Source organism: Patiria miniata, unplaced genomic scaffold (assembly GCF_015706575.1).
Source record: "Patiria miniata isolate m_02_andy unplaced genomic scaffold, ASM1570657v1 HiC_scaffold_16, whole genome shotgun sequence".
NCBI lineage: Eukaryota > Metazoa > Echinodermata > Asteroidea > Valvatida > Asterinidae > Patiria > Patiria miniata.
This window is the reverse complement of record NW_024037054.1, coordinates 1,563,582-1,583,552: the sequence shown is the minus strand read 5'-3', so window position 1 is coordinate 1,583,552 and position 19,971 is coordinate 1,563,582. Positions and strand designations below refer to the sequence as shown.

Genomic DNA, 19,971 nt, shown 5'->3' with positions numbered 1-19,971 from the left:
GCATATAAATGTAGATAGAGCCTATATTTTGGGGGTTAGCCGGGTGGATCCAGACATTTTTGCAGGGTGGCGTGCTGAAATGTAGACTGTTTTTTTCTCTGGACTCTTTGCCCTCCAAAAATCAATTGGGGGTGGGGGGAGGCCTAGTACCATATTTTCAATGGGGAGCACTGATAAAATCCTACAATCATGCACACTATATTAGGTAATAGTGTACAAATACACCCTTCTCAAGACTGGTGTTTTTAGGGGGAGGGGGCGTTTGCATATACGTCATCTAACATTTGCTACTGCCATTTTTTTTTGGGGGGGGAGGTTTTGGGGGGTATAAAGCCTTGGTTTTTTTTGTTTACATCTTATTCTGTTGACACTGTAACATACATTTTATTAGCCTGTTTAATTAGAGTCTCTCAAAAAATAGTTTAGCAAGTCTGCCAAGTTGCCTTTAAGGCAACGTTAAATGCTCACTCTTCCATGAACTTGTGGTCATGTTTTTGTTTGCAGGAGGCAAACACTGATCAGCTTTACCTAATGGAGGTTAACCTACATTCAGAGACTGACCTCCTGACCTTTGACATTAAGTGCCAGGAAGATCAACAGTGGGTGACATCTGCGGTAATGAAATTAATTCTTGATGCTGTTTCTTGAAGGCACTGCACTTCTCAGTGAACATTATGCAATATGACAAAGTTGGACTTCATTTGACATTATCTGAGACCGAGTGATTCCCAATTACAATTCCCCATATGTGCAGCACTGCTACTCATAGTGTGATCCTGGCTACACAAGAAAAATGACCAATTGAGAGACCATGGCATTTGAAAGCTCAGGTGACAGAGAACTGATGCAGCATCCTTGAAAATACAGACTCAATGCCAGCCTGTATTCATATTTTTTATTCAACTAAACATTTATTGAAACTGAATCTAGTCATTGTTTCTCATGTGATTTTTGTTAATCTTGGTTTCTTTTGCCCCTTTTTTGTCCTGCGTTAAACTATCTCTGATACAAAGTGGCTTCACTCATGTAAGACATTTGTTTCACAAAAATCTTTCAAGAATTAAATGATTAGCTTAATGTTCAGTTGATAGATACAAAGAGTGTTTTCAGAAACCTAGATTATTTTCCACTTTGTTTGATGAATTTTATGTTTTAAAATGTTAAGTGCAGTAAAAATTTAAAGAAAGCAATGCAGCACAAATAAAGTTTTCTTAGAAGTCCATGACATGGCCTACTGAAAATATATAATGCCATACCATGTGTATAGTTTGTAATCATAATCATAAATAATACTGAATATACTAATAACAACAGGCATTCCCCGCCTAATTTCAGGTTCTTGTTGTGCATTTTTATTAATGTGACTTTGCTAATCCAGTTGCTACTGCAGTTTGTTTGTAGATTCAGCCTTTTCATTACGCGCCCTGACTGAGTGAGGGCAGATCGTTGTTCCTGGATGATACATATGAGTAGACATATTGATTTGTACTGAACTCGCATAACAAATCCTGTCCTTGGTCAGGCCATTCTGTGCAATGAGTCTATTTAGAGTTCGCCTCATTCATTTAATAAATTTGGAGATCTGTCATTAAGCACTATTGATATTAGAATTTTCGATAAAATAATTGATATATCGGAAATCCAAAATCGAGAATATTCTATATATCGATTATCCCATGTAAAAGTTAAAGGGAAAATACACCATTTGCTAACATCAAAAAACAAAACTACCAATTTACTATGAAAAATCTAACTGAACTATCGTGAATGACAGTCTAAAGCATTCTGTAAAATCTTGGCACCTGGTGTGCTGTCATTTTCAACAAAAGTGGTATTTTTGTATCAAAGACGGACCAGCGTTGGACTTTTTGTCTCGCCTGAACAAGTTCGGGAAAGAGACCATGAGATCACTTTTTTGTGTTCGTATGTCCGTCCATATGTATACCACTGATCTCTATTATACTGACTGGATAGCGCTTCAACCATTATGCGTGTGCACAAGACCGTGACGCCCTCGCACACACGCGGTGGCCATTTTGAAGCTCCCTCAAAAGCCCCACAACGCACGGATCGGTATATAAAAAGCACAGAATTATAACAGTTTAAGAAGCGATTTTTGATCGTCAAACACGTTTTCATTTATTCATTTTGCCCACAGTGCTATATTACTCATGTTAATATTTGTTCAAATATATAATTTTATTTCATTTGCATATATGTTTTTAAGTGACCAAAAGGAGTGTCAAAATGGCATCCAGTGACTTCACCCCACGGCGTGAAGCGCCATCCAGTCGGTATAATAGAGATCAGTGATGTATATGTATGTCCGTCCATATGTATGTGGTGTTTTGGTTAAAGTTTCGAAAAAATTGTCTCATTTGAAAAGTTCCAAGTCCAATTGGAACCAAACTTGAGTCATAGATGCAACATGGCAACCTTGGCAAGGTCCAAGGTCATCTGAGGTCAAGCTGTAAAATAGGCTGAAAATGTAAAATTGGTCTCATTTGAAACCGGCAAGACGCGTGGTTCGAGAACCACCTTGTTTCAAATACTGCCTCCAATTTTCCATATTTTGTTAGTCCGCATTTTTTTTGCAAACGATTACATACTTACGAACGGGTACAAGCCAGCTAGACTGATTCCCTGACGTCTATAAATTGCTTCGTTCACCTTTAGTGGGGTCAGGGAACCAAACTACAGCAACATGATTGTTTTTCATGGTTTTTCTAGCATCTATTAGCGCAGAACTTCAAACAAGTCAGTGTAACAATATTTACTATAAATAGTAACCCCAAAATCCATCCATTTCTGAAAATTACAGCAAAAGCAATTGTTGTATATTCCCTTTAAAGACCATAAATATGAAAATTTGATTAAAATCCAAAACTCTGGAGCACGTTGCTCAAACTTTTTAAAACAAATGTCTCCACTGACATTTTGTCCAGAACAGGAGGTTTCTTTTTAGGTTTTACATTGGGGAGACCCAAATGCAGAGCACAAAGCTATGTCGCTTGTCATTTTGGAATGTGTTTATTTTGAGTCTCAAGCACAAGTTGCCGCCAAGTTTATTTCATTATAGAGCAAATGTTAAACTCAAAGTAAAAGCCCAAACAGGAGATTTATTTTAACGATTTTCTTTGATAGATAGTTTCGATATTATTCTTCAATATCAAATATTTCGATATGATTAAAAAATTGGTATCGGCGATATCGATATCAAAATAATATTGAATAATCGAGTAATATCGATAATAGACGGTGCTTATCCTTCATTCAATTTCAAGAGAGATATGCATGCAAACCATACACCCAAAGACCAAATGCATATATTGATAATCACATTTTCTCCATATCAATTTTATTATATTGATGATCTAATTATATCTTTTTATTGGTTCTACATCCTTGTTAATTAGATTTTTGTTTTTGCATCATTATTGAGGAGTGTCCAGTTACTTCATAATGTTCCATAACAGCAATGAATGAACAATTTACTGCTTTGAAAGTCACATACACTGATAGTATATGAAAACACAACGAAAATGCATCACCTACAGTATTATGAAAATGAAAACGCATCACATATCAGGAAGCTTTATTAAAACCATAGTGTCAAAAATATGTACACCTTGGAAAGCCAGGTGAATATCATTCCTGCAAGTATTTTCTTAAATTCAAATTCAATTTCAATTCGGGCGATTCACAATGCAGTGCGCCACCAAGAGTTTGCCATGGAGTGTCCATTTTTCAAGTTTACGGTCGACAAAACATGGCTCATTTGAATGAGTGTCAGTAGAAAACTTGAGCTAATTTGTTATAGATTGTGCATAGCGTAATTCTGCCGCCTTACAAAAAATGCCATATTGATAAAAGGAAAAGAAAAGGGCAAACAGATACTCGAATCATACGCTTACGAAACTACTGGCCGGAAAAACCAACAATTTCAAATGTCCCAGGCTACGAATTTGTCGACCATCTCCCACAGTGCACTGGGAAAAATTAACTATCCGTAGCAAACTCTTGGTGGCGCACTGCATTGTGAATCGCCCGAATTGGATGCATATGCTTTTTAAAAATTCTATATATAAAGAGCACATTTGCATGCCCCTAATTGAATTTGAACGATAGTTTTTAATGGTAAAAGTGAATGCTGGTTTTAAGTGTTATTCAATTTCACAGGAAATTAAGTGATAATGTAGCATTTGATATTACAATAGTATGGGAAAGACCCTGTAAAATGAAGGTGATGTTATCTGTAGGTTAATCTAAGAATATTGAGTTGTCAGATTTTCACATTTTGTAAAGTGTGAACAGCAATCTTGAAACTTTTTTTGTGCAGTTAAACAAAGATAAAACATTTTACCTACATCTTTGTTCTTGTTGGTGAGTGCAGATATCTGGGAATTGTTTACATTGGCTTATCTAGCCACCAGACCTATTTTCTTCAAACTCAATGGTTCTTGAGTCTGCAGTGCTGAATGGTAATGCAAAGCAACCAGTTGAAACTGGTGTGCATGAAAAGATGTTTTCACTTGTCAGAATCCTGCCCTCACCTATAGCCCCATTATCAGATATACATGTAAGACAACTAGATATAACATTTAAATATTATGTGGAATACCAGTTACATAAATACAAGCTTGGTAAAATTTGTAAGATAAAAATACGTATTAAGAATATACAAATTGTGCTAACTACAAGTGTGACATTTTATACTAGTCACAGATGTGCTAAGTGCAAACAGGGGTGTGAAATCTTAGCTTTAAAGCTGATTTCAGCATTGTTTGTTTTGGATTTCAGCTTTTTTTCCCCTCACTTGCCGTATACAAAAGTATAGGAGATTTCCAAAGTTCAGCTTTTTTCCAGCTATTTTTATCAGAGGTGACTCACACCCCTGTGCAAACCTATTGTGTACCACCTTCACTATCATGAAAAGTGGGTTTTCTATGTCTATATGAGCACGTGTAGCCATTGATTAGTGCACCTGGAACAGTGGACATACAGGTCCATGACTGTGTGAAGGTCCACACTTGGAAATCTTACAAAATCAATGGGGGGGGGGTTCTCTCCAGAAAGATGAATTCTACTGTTTAAGCTGGCCTCAGGTTGACCTGAGACAACACAGATCAGTCAGCATCTGACTTTTTAGGATGAAGCTGTGGATGACACGAGCATGATTGTTATGCCACTTGTTCCATGATAATCACATGATTCCTCAGTTTTGTGACCCGAGCATGACTTTTGACCTTTATCAGACGATTTTGTCACGGCGCAAGCAAATCGCAGGTCGACCTGAGGGAGTGGGGGCTTAGGGTATTTACACACAAGTAAATGAAATTACATTCAAATAGTGGACGGTGAACAATCAAGGACAATAGGGTCCATGATGGAACTTATTTACACACATGTTATCTTGTTATCCTTACGTTTGAGAAATTTGAACAAAGAGCTGCGTGCGATAACAATAACCCAGAGAATGTACAAACCCTATGGGACATGTCGAAAAGTCCAAACAATTTACATGTATGTTCTTGTCACTTGGAAACAAGTCTGTTCTTTTCAGTTTGATATATGAGCTTTAAAAGACATACCATTAGTCTAATTAATGACACTTGTTTAGTTATAAAGGATTTCCAAAATGGACAAGTAAAATAAGCCATTAGAAAAGACAATCGATTCCACCCTCTTCAGCATCCGGGTGTTCAATGGCTATTTTGAAGAAAAGTGGAGATGAAATGCTAGAAGAGCTATTTTTTCAAAACATTTTTTTTATTTCCTGGGAAGATATGAAATGTGGCATAAGTACTTGTACTAGCTGGAGTTAGTAAGGCAACTACATTCATTTTAAACTTCTTGTTGCTCTCTGAAAATAGAACTGGGACGGATATCTGAATATCTATCACTCAAGTAAAGAGGGCTGGTCCATTTTCGTTTTCAGTTTCAATACCCAGTAGCAATCCTCATAAACTGTAGAAATTAAGGACTGGATAAAATCAGTAACATCATTTATCATTACGATCAATTTAACAATATAATAGTAAATCATGAAATTAAAATGGGCTGTGTGAAAGCACTGAAATGGTACATAAGGATATTGTTCCTTCAAATACAAAGAATCTCTTGCTTGAATGTTAAAAAACAAAATCAAAATTCCAAAAAACAATGATATAATGAGGACAGGTGACAACCATCTTAAAAATGTTTACACTTTGAATGTCCAAGAAGTTTCATAACTCGGCCCAAAAATGTACATTCAGATGTAGTGTACATAACATATTTACAGTCCATATAAAAGCACCATCAAAGACACATAATACATAAATATCAACTGTACTTTTTCCTCTTTTAATAGTACACATTTATGAAACGCTGTGACTTGCACTTAAAGTCTTTTTTTTTTATATTAACATTTTTTCGAAAAGGTAATAATAATAATAATACTGTCCTTACAAATATAACTTATTTTGGGGGAAATGATTAATTGGTATGTCATAAACATGAGAATAAATCAGCTGATACATGTAAATTCTAATGAATGCATTAAGAATATTACCTTTAATTTCAATTTGGACAATCTATGACAAAAGACTCTGCACAGAAAACAGTGATTTGGGTAAGTTCTATACATGATGCCCATAGCAAAATGAGAGTATCTTCTGTGGTTGACAGCATTAGAAACCTCCCGATTCCATCCGCTGTAAAGCCTAACTCCATGCAGTAAAGTTTTGCCCACAACAAGATCCGTAATGTTCATGTATGGCAAATGCTTCACTTTTGTAGAAAACATTTTCCTGCAACAAGCTTGCTTGCCGTCATGAACAAATGGCTCATAAACACTGATGACGATTGAGAAGATGATGCAGTGAAGAAGACATCTTCCAGATGCACACTTGTTGTTTTTCCCTAGTTTGAATCAATATTTTATACAAAAACATGTTGCATAAGCTTTAGAATTTGGCAATCTTCACTTCAGACAGCCAACTGTAACATCCTCAAATCCTGGGCATTTCCGAGTGATCAGATGATTGAAAAACAACCAACAGGTAAAGGATACTTTTTGTGGATGTGGCTATGTGCTATGAAAATGAAATTATGAGTGGATTGCACCACAATATACATGTAATATGCAGGACTCTTTGATATCACTCCACCATAGCAAAATGTGTTCAAGTGGCATTGAAATGAATTGTGAAACAGTGTCAATAGTTGATTTGGATGAGTGGTTGTGATTTAGAAGTGAGAATCACTCAATGATATGGAAGTCACCTTCAGTAACTATGTGGATGTTGCTGTGGAAGTCAAACCATGGAAGATGATAGCAGGATGAAGCCTGTAACCTGTGGGAATGCTGCTTTTAGAGAAATTCAACCTGATGAATTGGATGTTCTGTGAGCCATCACAGTGGGTGTCTTGCTGTAATGGGAGTTTGCTCCTCACACCATGTGCCCCTGACCAGCACCTACAGAAGAATGTCGTCTCATCAACAAATCTGTCATGTTTACACAACAGTTGCCACATAAATACTGGCAACAAAATCCATCGATCTTTGATAAATCATTTCAAGCCAATAGGGTCATTATTGCTCTTATGATCCAGTTTTGCAAGTCTACTCTGGAGGCAGCTGGCGTTTTCTTCTTCGGACGACCTTGCAGTCCCCAGTATCAATCCGACAACGGTCAGTGCATCGTAACGTGCCCATTGTCTCATACCTGTCGGCAAGTGAATGCAAAATTCCCAATTTATAGCATCTTACCTTGATAACAATGCTTTGAAAATTATAAAGGAAGTATTCAAGTATGATCAACCATACATTCTGTGACAGTTACAACTCAAACTTCACAACTGATCAGTCAAGTCTGACTCACTCTGAGAAGTAGTCATCACATGTTTTTCCATTGAAGTTGAAAGTGTCACATTCCTCCACCCCTTCTTGTCTGTAACCATCTCCACAGTAAGATCTCCGGCAGTCTGAAATGAATAAAGCATGGTCTGTTGTCACCGGCCGAAAACAGCCTTTGTTTTCGTTAAGATTTTTTTTATTTTTTTTACTTTATTTTATTTGGTTTTTTTTTCAGTTATTTTGCCCATAGCATTTGTGCACGTTTTTTTGTCCCCGGCACTTTAGGCACTAAAATCAATCCAATTGCCTTTATACTTGGCACACACTTAGACCAGCACCTGCTGCTGCGTGCCGAACATTGACGTCATCACGAGTCACGTGACGTCACATTATATGCAATTTTTCTGTTGTGACCATTTTCTAGCAGAATTCAGCTAGATCTGACAGATTGGGCTATATCTCCAGAACTACAGGTCTGATTGGGTTGAAAGTTGGTATAAATGTACCTAGACCGGGATGTGTTATAGATAAAAAAAAATGAAGTGACGCCATGATGACGTCATCATGGGTCACGTGACGTCACGTTAAAGATTAATGGATTTAATGTTTGAAAATTAATATAAAATCAATCGTGAGAGACCTGAACATGACTTTTGCGGGAATTGATAGAATAATCCAGGGTCTTCGTTTTTGATATTATGTACAAAATCATTTTACCCTTCCTTCCGGTTGAAACCGGAAGTGCCTTGTAATTTAAAATTGGTGAAAGGTGTGAACTTGCTTTCAAAGATGTATGCTCTGGCTAAGTTATTTCCAAATAAATATAGTTATAGATGAAAATTGATGTGACATCATCATGACGTCATCACGTGAAATGTGACATCATAATTCAAAGCCCTATGAGAATGTAATCACATATTATATGACACCATTTATTATAAACAGAACTACACATCCTTTCTGGATGGAACTAGTTGAAACTTTACATGTCACATGTCACGAAAAGTTACCGAAACAGCCCTGTGTTTGTCCACAAACATAAATCTAGTTACATTTAAATTTTGTACCACATATCCTACCATTCCATACAAGGCAATAATTGGCAATCTATTTATATTTTATATCACAGCCTTATCTACTTAGACCATGCACGGCTTGTCAGTTACTTTATGTACCAAGTTTTATACCACGTATGTTATGGTCTGTTTGACAAATACACCATGTCAATAACAGAAATCTATTATCCATACGACTTAAGGCGGCTTCATCTCCAATGAGATATTCATAAGGACTGCAATTTGTTTAATTTATTTTATGAGAACAAACAACTTACATATGCAGCTGTCTGTGTCAATGTCATTCCCGTCATCACATTGCTCCTTTCCTTCAATCAGATAATTGCCACAAACCTTGAACATTTAGAAATAGAAAAAAATCAGCACTATTTATTATCTTGGACATCTGTCATAAAAAGATATATTCACAATTTCAAGCACAATGGTATGGACTCTATACAAGAGCTGTTCCTTGTGCAGTGTGCCCAACAGCAACATGATTATTTGCCTGCCAAATGTACATAATTAATCATTGAAAACCTCACAGAACATAATGTGCTCAATATTATGCTGAAAGAGGGCAGGTACATGTACATTGGAAGATGAGCTGAAGTGCCCTAACTTAACATATACCAAGGGCGGATCCAGAACACAATTTTTTGGGGGGGGGCCAAAAAAATTTTGGTCCCCCAAAAAAGTGGGGGAATTTTTTGGATTCTAGATGCTCTGTGGTGCGATCTGAGGCAATTTCTGACCACTTTAACCAATGTTTTTTTGAGGAAAAGATGGTGGTGTACTCATTGCCTGCCTTTATTGCGATGTCACATAAAAAAACAAAAAATTGGTTTCGTTTTGGGGGGGGCCATGGCCCCCTTTGGCCCCCCCCCCCCTTGGATCCGCCCTTGACATATACATGTAAAGAGTAAACAGTTAGTTCCGAAGGCTGCTAGGCTATGTCTAAAGATCTTCTCAATTAGTTATTGGGTTCTTTTCCTACATGTTCTTTTCCTACATGGTCTTACCATACAGAAAGGACAGTCTGTGGTCTTACCTCTTGATCTCCACCACTGTAATCACCCAAATCTCCCTTAGCCCCTTTGGGTCCCTGTGGCCCAGGAGGTCCCATGTCCCCCTGGGGGCCAGGTGACCCTGGGGGTCCTGCAATGACCTTCATGGAGCCTTCTGTCATCAGGCAGTTCCAGTGCTCTGTGTCCCTGAAGTACAGTTTCTTGTCATCCATACGATAGACTAGAGCTGCCTCAGCTCGGATGGAATGCATGGCAATCTCATTGGGAACAATGATAATTTGCTGATGGGTAGAAGAAAGAATTGCAGGTGCATATGAGATATATATATGCTCATATGTTTATTGACAATAATTACAAAAGTTTGTTCACCAAGCTTCTCTGTGGACTGTGTCTCCATTCGGCATTTATCATCGGAACACTGTGCCAGTCCTATTTTGATGTGGATTTTGATGTGGACGTTTTCAGAAATTTATCTACCCCCCAACAATATGTATGTATACAGGGAATTTTATTCTTCGTAATTTGTACAAGACACATTTTGGAGCACTGCACATCTGCAAGTTTAACCAGTATATGTCACTTGATGAACTTTACGTAAATCGTCAAAATTTAGCCTATCGTAGTGAAAAGTTTTGGACATTTGCTCATCGCAAAACTTTTTTTGGATCTAGATGCTCTGTAGTGCAATCTGAGGCATTTCCTGGCCACTTTCCCCTGACTTTTTGAATGAAATGTATTCGTGTTTCAGTGGGTGGGTCATCAAAGATGATAAATTACATCACAAGCATCACATCAAAACTGTAGCTTGACTCTCTTTCTAGATTTGTGCTCTTTAGCTTGATCCATGATTGTGTTTACAGGGAAAGGGCGTAATCATACATGTCGCCATGCACTACACGTTAAGTCAAATGGAATTTAACCATGAATTTTAGTTTTCCTCAGACTTGTACTTACGTTTTCTTAAAAAGAAGTGGTTTTCTAGCTGAGAAAATAGCAAGGAAGAACCGGTATTGTGCAAGCAAAATTCAGGGAATAATCCGTTGATACTAAATATCTTGTTGGAAAATTCCAAAATCATTTCAAGAAAGTTGCCACTGTGAATCAGAGTTTATGAAGGGACGGAAAGTGGGATTTGCTATCAGCATCAACAGGGCTGTTCCTCATTCTTTACCTTATGGGATGTAAATCAAATTGGAGGACGAGAGCCTCTGCGGGCTGATGTATTTTTAGAAATTTAATTCACCGGTATGGATACCAGTGTACGTACATGATTGAACTGCCAAGCGTATTTGTTAAGTTTTTTTTTTTCTAAAAAAAAATACATCAGCTCGCAGAGTCTCTCATCCTCCAATTGATTCACATCCCATCAGGTAAAGAATGACGAACGGTCTTGTTGATAGCAAATCCCACTTTCCGTCCCTTCATAAACTCTGATTCACAGCGGTAATTACTTTCTTTGAATGATTTTGGAATTTTCCAACAAGATATTAACTTCAACGGATTATTCCCTGAATTTTGCTTGCACAAACCCGGTTCTTCCTTGAAATTTTCTCATTTAGAAAACCACTTCTTTTTAAGAAAACACAAGTACTAGTCTGAGGACAACTAAAATTCATGGTGGCGGCCAATCGCCATTTGTTTAACTTAACATGTAGGCCTAGTGGCGACATGTATGATTACGCCCTTTCCCTTTAAACACAAACACAAAAACAAAACAAAACACAAAAAACAACACAAGAAAAATTTGGGGGAGGGCAACGGGGGCCATGCCCCCCCCCCCCCCCCAAAAAAAAATGGAACCCATTTTTTTTTCAGTGTCGTCGCAATAGAGGCAGGTACTGCATACACCACCATCTTTTCCTTTAAAAAATGGTTAAAGTGGTCAGAAATTGCCTCAGATCGCACCACAGAGCATCTAGAAACCAAAAAATGTTAAAAAACAAAAATCCACCCTTGGGGCCATGCAAGGCCTTGTATACATTAAAAAAAAAAAAAGATATGCCTGTTATTATTGGTACGGCCATAGCCGTACCTGCCGTACCGCTTCCTACGGCCTTGTGTGGCTCCTTGGCAATTTTAATTTCCCTGATGTACTCTGGGACCAGATGAAACTTTGCCCCGGTGAAAGATATGGAGGACCTAGTAAGGCAATGATTTAGCTGCCGACCACAATCTGTACCAAGAGATTACACAACCAACTAGACAAGATAACACTCTAGACTTATGCTTCACCAACAGCCCTTCATTTGTTGTAAGTACTGATGTCATTCCAAGAATCAGTGACCACGACGTTGTAATAGTCCACATGCATCTCTGCTAAACCAAAACTTTTACGGCCCCAATGCAAAATTGATTTGCATAACAAAGCCAACTACACTGAGATTTCACGCCTCATTGATGAATTTAATACAGAAAATTGAACACTAGAGTTTGTCCCACAATTAAGCTCCGATCAACTTGTCAAAAACTTCAGTAAATTCCTGACCTGCACCATAAACCAACACATTCCTTCCAAGCTTACGTCATCTGCCTGGAAACTACCATATTGGATCAACAACTCAATAAAATGTGACATCTGCAAGAAAAAACGTCTTTACAAGAAAACTAAGAAAACCAACTCACAAGCTGCAAGGGAAGCTTTCAAAAAATTCCCCAGGGCAACAGATAGGAAAATTAAGAAAGTGAAACACGACTACATAAAAGACATCATTGGATCAAGCCTTGACACCATACCTTTTTGGAACTTCATCAAATCCAAGAAACAGGAAGTCTTCGGTGTTACAACATTATTAACACCCGATGGCAATACTGTTTCCTCCCCAACCGGCAAAGCCAATGTCTTAAACAACCAATTTAGCTCAGTATTCACTAGAGGACCTCAATTCTATTCCACCCACGAGGGACTCAACTGTTCCAGATATGCCTAATATCATCATTCACCCAGTCGGAGTAGAGAAATTGTTAAAGAACCTGAATCCCTCCAAGGCAGCTGGCCCGGATGGAATTCCAGTGAGAGTTTTGAAGGAATGCGCCTCTGCTCTGGCACCCGTCTTTATGAAGATTTTCCAAAAATCAATAGACTCAGGCAAATTACCGCAAGACTGGTTAGATGCAAACGTAACGCCTTTATTTTAAAAAGGCGACAGGAAGGATCCTGCCAACTACAGTCTCCCTAACATCCATTCCCTGCAAACTTCTGGAACATATACTTCATAACCACAGAATGGCTCACCTCGAGAAACACAGTGTCCTTACAGACAACCAGCACAGGTTTCGCGACACACAGCTGGCAGCATTGGTAGATCACCTTCCTTGCGAGAATCCTTGACAACAAAAGTCAGGCAGATCCAATAATGATGGATTTTCGAAAGGCCTTCGACTCTGTGCCCCACCAGAGGCTCCTGAGAATGTTTCACAGCTTCGGAATCAGGAACGGCCACCTGAGTTGGATGGAATCAGTCCTCGCATCACTTTATCAGCGGGTGGTACTAGAGGGAACAGCCTCGGCGAAATGTAAAGTAACCTTTGGTGTCCCTCAAGGTACTGTTCTATGGCCACTGATGTTTTTAAAATACATCAGTGACCTCCCTCAGGATCTTCTCTCCAAAGTCAGATTGTTCGCAGACGATTGTATATTAATTATATCGGGAAATCACCTCACCTAGGGACTCGATTATACTCCAAAATGACATCGACACTCTCAGTCGTTGGGAAACAGATGGCAGCTCTGTTTCAACATCTCCAAGTGTCATCTACTGAGGGTTACTCATAAGAAAAAACCAGTTGTGTCTAGCTACCACATTGGTAACACCATAGAGGAAGTTAAACAGTTAAGAGGGAGTTAATCTCAGCCACGATCTGAAATGGTTAACACACATCAGTCAGATAATCTCCAAGACCAATAGGATATTAGGACTCCTAAAGAGGAACATTTACTACTGCAATACCAATGTGATATCCATAGACTACAAAACGTTAGTCAGACAATTGCTTGAGTACGGCTCCACTATTTGGGATCCCCACTTCGACACCAACATTAAGAAACTTGAACAGGTCCAAAACCGTGCCACTAGATTCGCAGTTCGTGATTACAACCAAGAATCCAGCATTACTACAATCCTATGAAATCTGAAATGGGAATCACTTTGGGACAGAAGGACTAAATCTCGTTTAATATCAGTCTACAAAGAAACACACGGTTTAACACCAAACAATATAATGGATTATCTCAACTCACCCATCGGTACAATTACAAGATCATCTGGTAGCCTCCATACATACAAACCAATCCGTGCTCACCAAGACTGCTACCGGTTTTCATTTCATCAAGACATCCGTACAGCACCTGATCTAAAGTCATATAAAGCTGCGCTAGACTCCATCAACATCAACCAAGTGATAAAAACAGCGCATTATAACAATTAATGGCTTGTCTATAGCTGCATTGCGTTTCGACCCTTACCTGACGTACGACAACATTCTTACCAGGTGTTTGTACTGAGAGTGATACAGATACAGATACAAATATGCTACAATAAAATTGCCAAGTGACTGAGGGACTGTGCATGCACTGTATACATATATTCATGATATGCTAATTTCATTGCACTTACAGTGTGTTTTTGGTGTTGCACCACATGTTTTACCTTGCTGTATTATGTTTAATATTAACTTGTGCTCATGTTCAAGTGGAGGTGGAAGCCTTGCTCGAGTTCACAGCGCATGAAAAAAAGTGGTGTCCTCATATCATCAGACATGAACACATTTGTCTTAGGACACAGAGTAATGTTCAAGAGAGAGGAATGCTTGGGTATACATATCCTAACAAAGTATATACGTAGGATATAATGAATTGTTTAATTGCAGTATCCGCTGCTACATGTACATCAGATTCAAACCTGCCAATCGATCCCGCAAGCTCGGTGGTCAAATGGTAAAATATCTGCGCTAGAAAGCAGTGTTATATTCAAGTACTTTTTTCCCCGAGTACCAAGTACTGCCGATCAAGTACTTAGGTTGACTAGTACGATGTCTCCGACTTCCAATACAGGTACTTGTACTTCCGAGTACGAGTACAAGTACTTGTATTCTGAGTATGAGTACTTTTGATTTTGATTTGAACTTGACTTTATTTCATCTCATAATTCACATGAGTACAAGGTAATAAGCAGATAATAAATACAATTAATAGAGATGTGGAATCCATAAGAAAGCTTAGCTTGTGGGTATGGACCCCGATAATTAGCATGATTATATACACAGACAAATGGATTGTAAACACAACAAACATGAACGAAACAAGACAATGGGGATGGAAGGCAAATCGGAATAAATGAAAATAAATTACAATAATATGTAGGTAAAAATGATGATAGAACAAATCATTAACACAATCAAGAAGAACCTCTGATCAGTAGCTAAACGTTAATAGTGAAGAAGACTCAAAGTTGAACTAAACAAGAGAAAATCGATTTCATTATAAAGTGAAAAGAAAGAATACGTACATGTCGATGATTTTATTTGAATGAAATGATCACAAATTTATTGGAGCATATACATTAAACTATGACAAGATAAATAGCGAACAAGGCTTAGGCGTATTTATTTAAAAGGAATTGCTTGAAGGTTTTTTTTAATATGATATCAGATTTGGTATTTTGCAAGGGCCGCTGGAGGGAGTTCCATAGCTTGGGACCTTGGAAGGGAATGGCTTTTTGGGCGAGTGTGGTACGGACATTTGGGAGATGATAATGGGCAGATTGTCGGGTTGCATGAGAATGAATGGCGATGTTTCTAGTGAAAACCGATGCAAGACAACATGGAATAACATTCCGAGATATTTGGTGCATGAAGATACCGAGCTGAAAGGTGTAAAGATTATATGTTTTGTGAGAATAGAACTTATATTTCCTAAAACGGGTACGAGTACTAGTACAAATTGCACTTCGTGATCTTTGAAGCCAAACTGCAGGACAGCTACAGACGACATATTTCATGATTTTTTGCACGAACAAGTTACAACTTGGGCACAAAAGTGCCACAAAATTTTCACATGCCGACTATTTTTTGCATACCTGCCAACATTGAAAAGTCAGAAAGAGGAACAGCAACGGTGAGTGGCGCAGGCACGGCGCGCTAATGGGTGGGGTCCAGGGGCAATCATACAAAGTACATGTAGGCCCTACATGTGGATGTGCCTAAAATGTTACATGATATCCAGAAGCAGACCCATATTCTTATTTAGGCTAGTGGATAATTTTCTGAATTTTTCAGCCGTTTTTTGCTGATCAAAATTTTTTACAATTTGAGAATAAATGACTGCTGACTTACATGCTTCACGGTTAATCACATGTAGATATTCAGTCACAGTAATGCATTTTACATGTACAATGTACAAGTGCAATTTTATTTGGAAAAGTTTGTACATAGGCCTGACCGCCTGTCAGCCTGTCATGCCTGTTATTAGTGTTAATACAATACACATTTCAACGTGGCAGATTCATAGCAACGACGTGTACTACGCATGTAGTCTGCTTCCCTGACGTGACATCCTAGGCCTGTGTTTATGTCTGTGGGCCTGAAGCCGGAACCAGACTAGGGGCCGTTTACCAAACCCTGGTTTTGGCTCCGTCCAGGTGAATCCATACATAATTTTCTTTGTGCTCTTTGAGAATCGCTATGACAATTATTCCCTCATTTGATACCGGTGGCCAAAATTTTGGACCGAGGCTAATGGCCTATAGTTGAAAAAAAGTAACAGTAAAAAAAATCTGTGAGAGCTTACTCATGGAAAAGGAACTTGCCCGACAGAAAGCTGTGGACTTGGCGCGACGCTTTGAAAAAGCAATGCAAGAGGCCAATAACCTTACAGAGACGAATGGTCAAGCAGACCGGGTCAACAAAGTCAGCAAATTCCACAGCCTTTCCACGAAGTCCAAACCTCCAAATTCCCGTTTTCAACCAGACATGTCCACTAAACAAACTTTTTGCTACCGCTGTGGTTCTCAAGCACACATAGCGAATGACAGGGCATGTCCTGCCAGAGAAAGGGAATGCAACGTATGTCACTAAGTGGGACATTTTGGCAAGGTATGCAGACAAAAATAAGGAGGAAAGGAACAAACGAATGAGCACATGCAAGTTCTAGTCGACATTGTACGAAAATGACTGGAGTACTTCAAGTCTGTGACGATTCCTGTCAACAGCAGAATCAAAAGATGAAGACGTCCATGTATTAGCAACCGACAATGCGGGTAACAAAACTGACTCAGTAGTCTGCAACGTCGACATCAACGGAGTACAAGTGCCGCTTATGATCGACACTGGTTCGATTGTGAGTATTCTGACTAAGAACACATTCAACAAGTACTTTTTATCTGAGGCATTACAGAAACAATCCCCTGAACAAAAACTGTTGTTGTTTACGCAACATATGATCAAGATTCTTGGGTATTTTGAATGTACATTTTCACTTTAGTTACAAACTTGTATGTTGTTGACTCAGGTACTGACATTTTAGGCAGAGATCTTGTGAAAGGCATGCATAATAATATCCATGGTTCCACTTTGTCATGTAACACCGTAGACTCAGACGAAGAAAATAGTGTAAACTTTACCTGAAAATGTTCACAAATTTGAAAAGCTGTTCAATGGTCAGGATGAATTACTGTCTTATTTGTCTCAGAATTTGCGTGTTCCACGTCCATTTGTACATCATGTAATTGGACAGTATTTGACAAGCTGTGTTGGTGCGATTCTACTGCGATAGCTTAACTGCCAGAACGTCCTTTTATGCAATTTTCAGAACTTTAAATTTCAGACTTTTGTGGAAATTCACATCATATGCAGTAAAGTACAAAATGTGAACTTTGACTTGACCTTGACCTAGGCCACCAAAACCGGGCACCTTGAATGTCTTTTACGGACCTATAAAGTAAGTGTGCCAAATTTGGTACTTTAATCGGGTGTGTCACAGTTGGGTTTTTTAAGCCATTGGACTATAATAGCGAGGACAAAGTGCAGAATGTTTTTGGTTGTTTTATTGAAATCTTTCATGTAATTAATTTGAGTTCTCAAGAGTCAAAAGAAATCAGGAAAGTATAAGAAGCCACTTACCCCTTCCATGAGCCTGCTTCCAGGGTCACCTTTCTCGCCCTTAGGCCCCTGTGGACCTGGCCCTCCTGTTTTGCCTGGGGAACCTGGCTGGCTTGCTGGCCCAACTGGTCCAACTGGCCCTACTGGACCCATTTGGCCATCTGAAATAGACAAGTGCAGTTTTATGCTCTGTTAGGCCCAAAAAAAAAAAAATATTCGGTCTCTGGTCAGACCAAAGTTCCGGAATTGATGCGGCCACGCGGCTTTTTTTTTTTTTTTTTGCTTTTTTTTTTTTTTTTTTCAAGCTTGGATTGTACAGACAAGGTGGGTATTATTTTGCTTTTTTGGTGTCCTCATGTACATTGGTGTCCTCCATAATTTGCCTTGGTGCTTTCGATCATTTGCCTTGGTGCAATTTCCCATTCCTTGGTGCTCTTTGGTAAAAAAAATTGAGGAGGTGCGGAAATAGAGGGCGCTGTTGGAGCTACCGCGGAACATTTTGGAAAAAAAAAAGATCGACGCGCATGCTTAAAATCGACGCGCGCGCTGACCAGAGACCGACTTATTTTTTTTTTTGTATCTTATACACATTTTTTTTAATTGACCTCTGTGCAAGGACTATGAAATCACAAGTAAAACATCTAAAAGATTGTATTTTACTTTTTGGCTTTTCCGCTATCATCAGAAAATTAGCTATTGTTTTTCTTCTGATATGTTTTTGGCTTTTCTGCAAACTTGCTGAAAACATTTCTTTTTGTTCTTATATGTTCACTTTGCCAATTGGGTCAAAAGTTTGTGCGTACGCAGTCAGGCATGTGTTGTAAATATAAATTGAGGTGATGATGTCAGCATGTGATTTTTGGCCGTTTCGGCAAACTTGCCGAAAACAACCTTTGTTTTTGTTAAGATTTGTTTGGTTTTTTGCTTTTCTGCTTGAAAGTGGAAAAGCATTGTTTCTGTTCTGATTTTTTTATTCCCCTTGTTCCTACCCAAAATCCCATAGACTTTGTACATGTTTATTCAAATGAAACTTGTCCAATGTAAAGACCCCATAGTGACATTGTGTACCGAAGAGTGACGTCATGATTACGTCATCATTGGTCACGTGACATCATCTTAAACATGCACTCTTTAAGACCCTAATTCTAAAGGACTGTAAGTCCGATTGGGTTGAAACTCAGTATGTAGGTAGACCAGGATGTGTTATAGGTAAAAATTGAGGTGTTAATTTTATTGCTTTTCCGCTTGAAAGCGAAAAATCATTGTTTTTGTTCTGATATTTTTTCTTTTCTTTTTTTTTCTTCCCTTTTCTTTTTGTTCTAACCCAAATTAACCACGCCACTTTTGACCTAAAACAAACTTGTATTCTGATGAAACTTACAATATATAACGACCCCATAGTGAGCTTGTGTCCCAAAGAGTGACGTCACGATTACGTCATCATGGGTCACATGACGTCATCTTAAACATGCACACTTTAAGACCTATATCTAAAGATATGAAGTTTTGGACCTTTAAGCCATATCTCACAAACACAGTATGCTAAAATCAAAATTCTTTTGTAATATGTTTGTTGGTAACAGGTTTATTCAGAAAATTGTAAAAATTGTGTGATGTCATTATGACGTCATTATGCAAAATCTGAGGTGACGTCATGATGACGTCATCACCTATTTTTTTATTAATTTATCAACTTTTTTTCATTTTTCTTCTGATACAAAATTTGACAAAGTATTTTTTAAAAGTATTTCTTTACATGTATTATTTTTAAAATGCGGAAAAGCCTGTGTCCTGTTCATCGAACAGGCATAGCTCTAGTTTTTCTTTTTTTTTCTTTTTGTTCCACCCCAAATCCCATAGACTTTGTACACGTCTAGTCAGCACGGCACTTTGGACCTAAAACAAACTCGTATCCTAATGAAACTTTACATATATAAAGACCCCATAGTGAGTT

At 38.3% G+C, this 19,971-nt stretch overlaps 2 protein-coding genes across 9 annotated transcripts in view; one reads left to right on the top strand and one right to left on the bottom strand.

Moving 5' to 3' along the window:
• Positions 1–1,329, top strand: part of LOC119722630 (AP-4 complex subunit beta-1-like) — a 60,913-nt gene extending 59,584 nt beyond the window's left edge. For both annotated transcript variants that reach the window (XM_038192835.1, XM_038192834.1), the window contains exon 18: positions 505–1,329. In XM_038192835.1, the coding sequence (XP_038048763.1) occupies positions 505–648 (144 nt within the window). In that variant the 3' untranslated portion in view covers positions 649–1,329. The remainder of the gene's footprint in view (positions 1–504) is intronic.
• Positions 1,330–5,570: 4,241 nt separating this feature from the next.
• LOC119722628 (acetylcholinesterase collagenic tail peptide-like) overlaps positions 5,571–19,971 on the bottom strand; it is a 63,949-nt gene continuing 49,548 nt past the window's right edge. For all 7 annotated transcript variants that reach the window (XM_038192827.1, XM_038192830.1, XM_038192826.1 and 4 more), the window contains 5 exons: positions 18,039–18,178; positions 9,947–10,204; positions 9,174–9,249; positions 7,866–7,968; positions 5,571–7,709 (listed from right to left, as the gene is read on the bottom strand). In XM_038192827.1, coding sequence (XP_038048755.1) covers positions 7,607–7,709; positions 7,866–7,968; positions 9,174–9,249; positions 9,947–10,204; positions 18,039–18,178 — 680 coding nt within the window. In that variant the 3' untranslated portion in view covers positions 5,571–7,606. The remainder of the gene's footprint in view (positions 7,710–7,865; positions 7,969–9,173; positions 9,250–9,946; positions 10,205–18,038; positions 18,179–19,971) is intronic.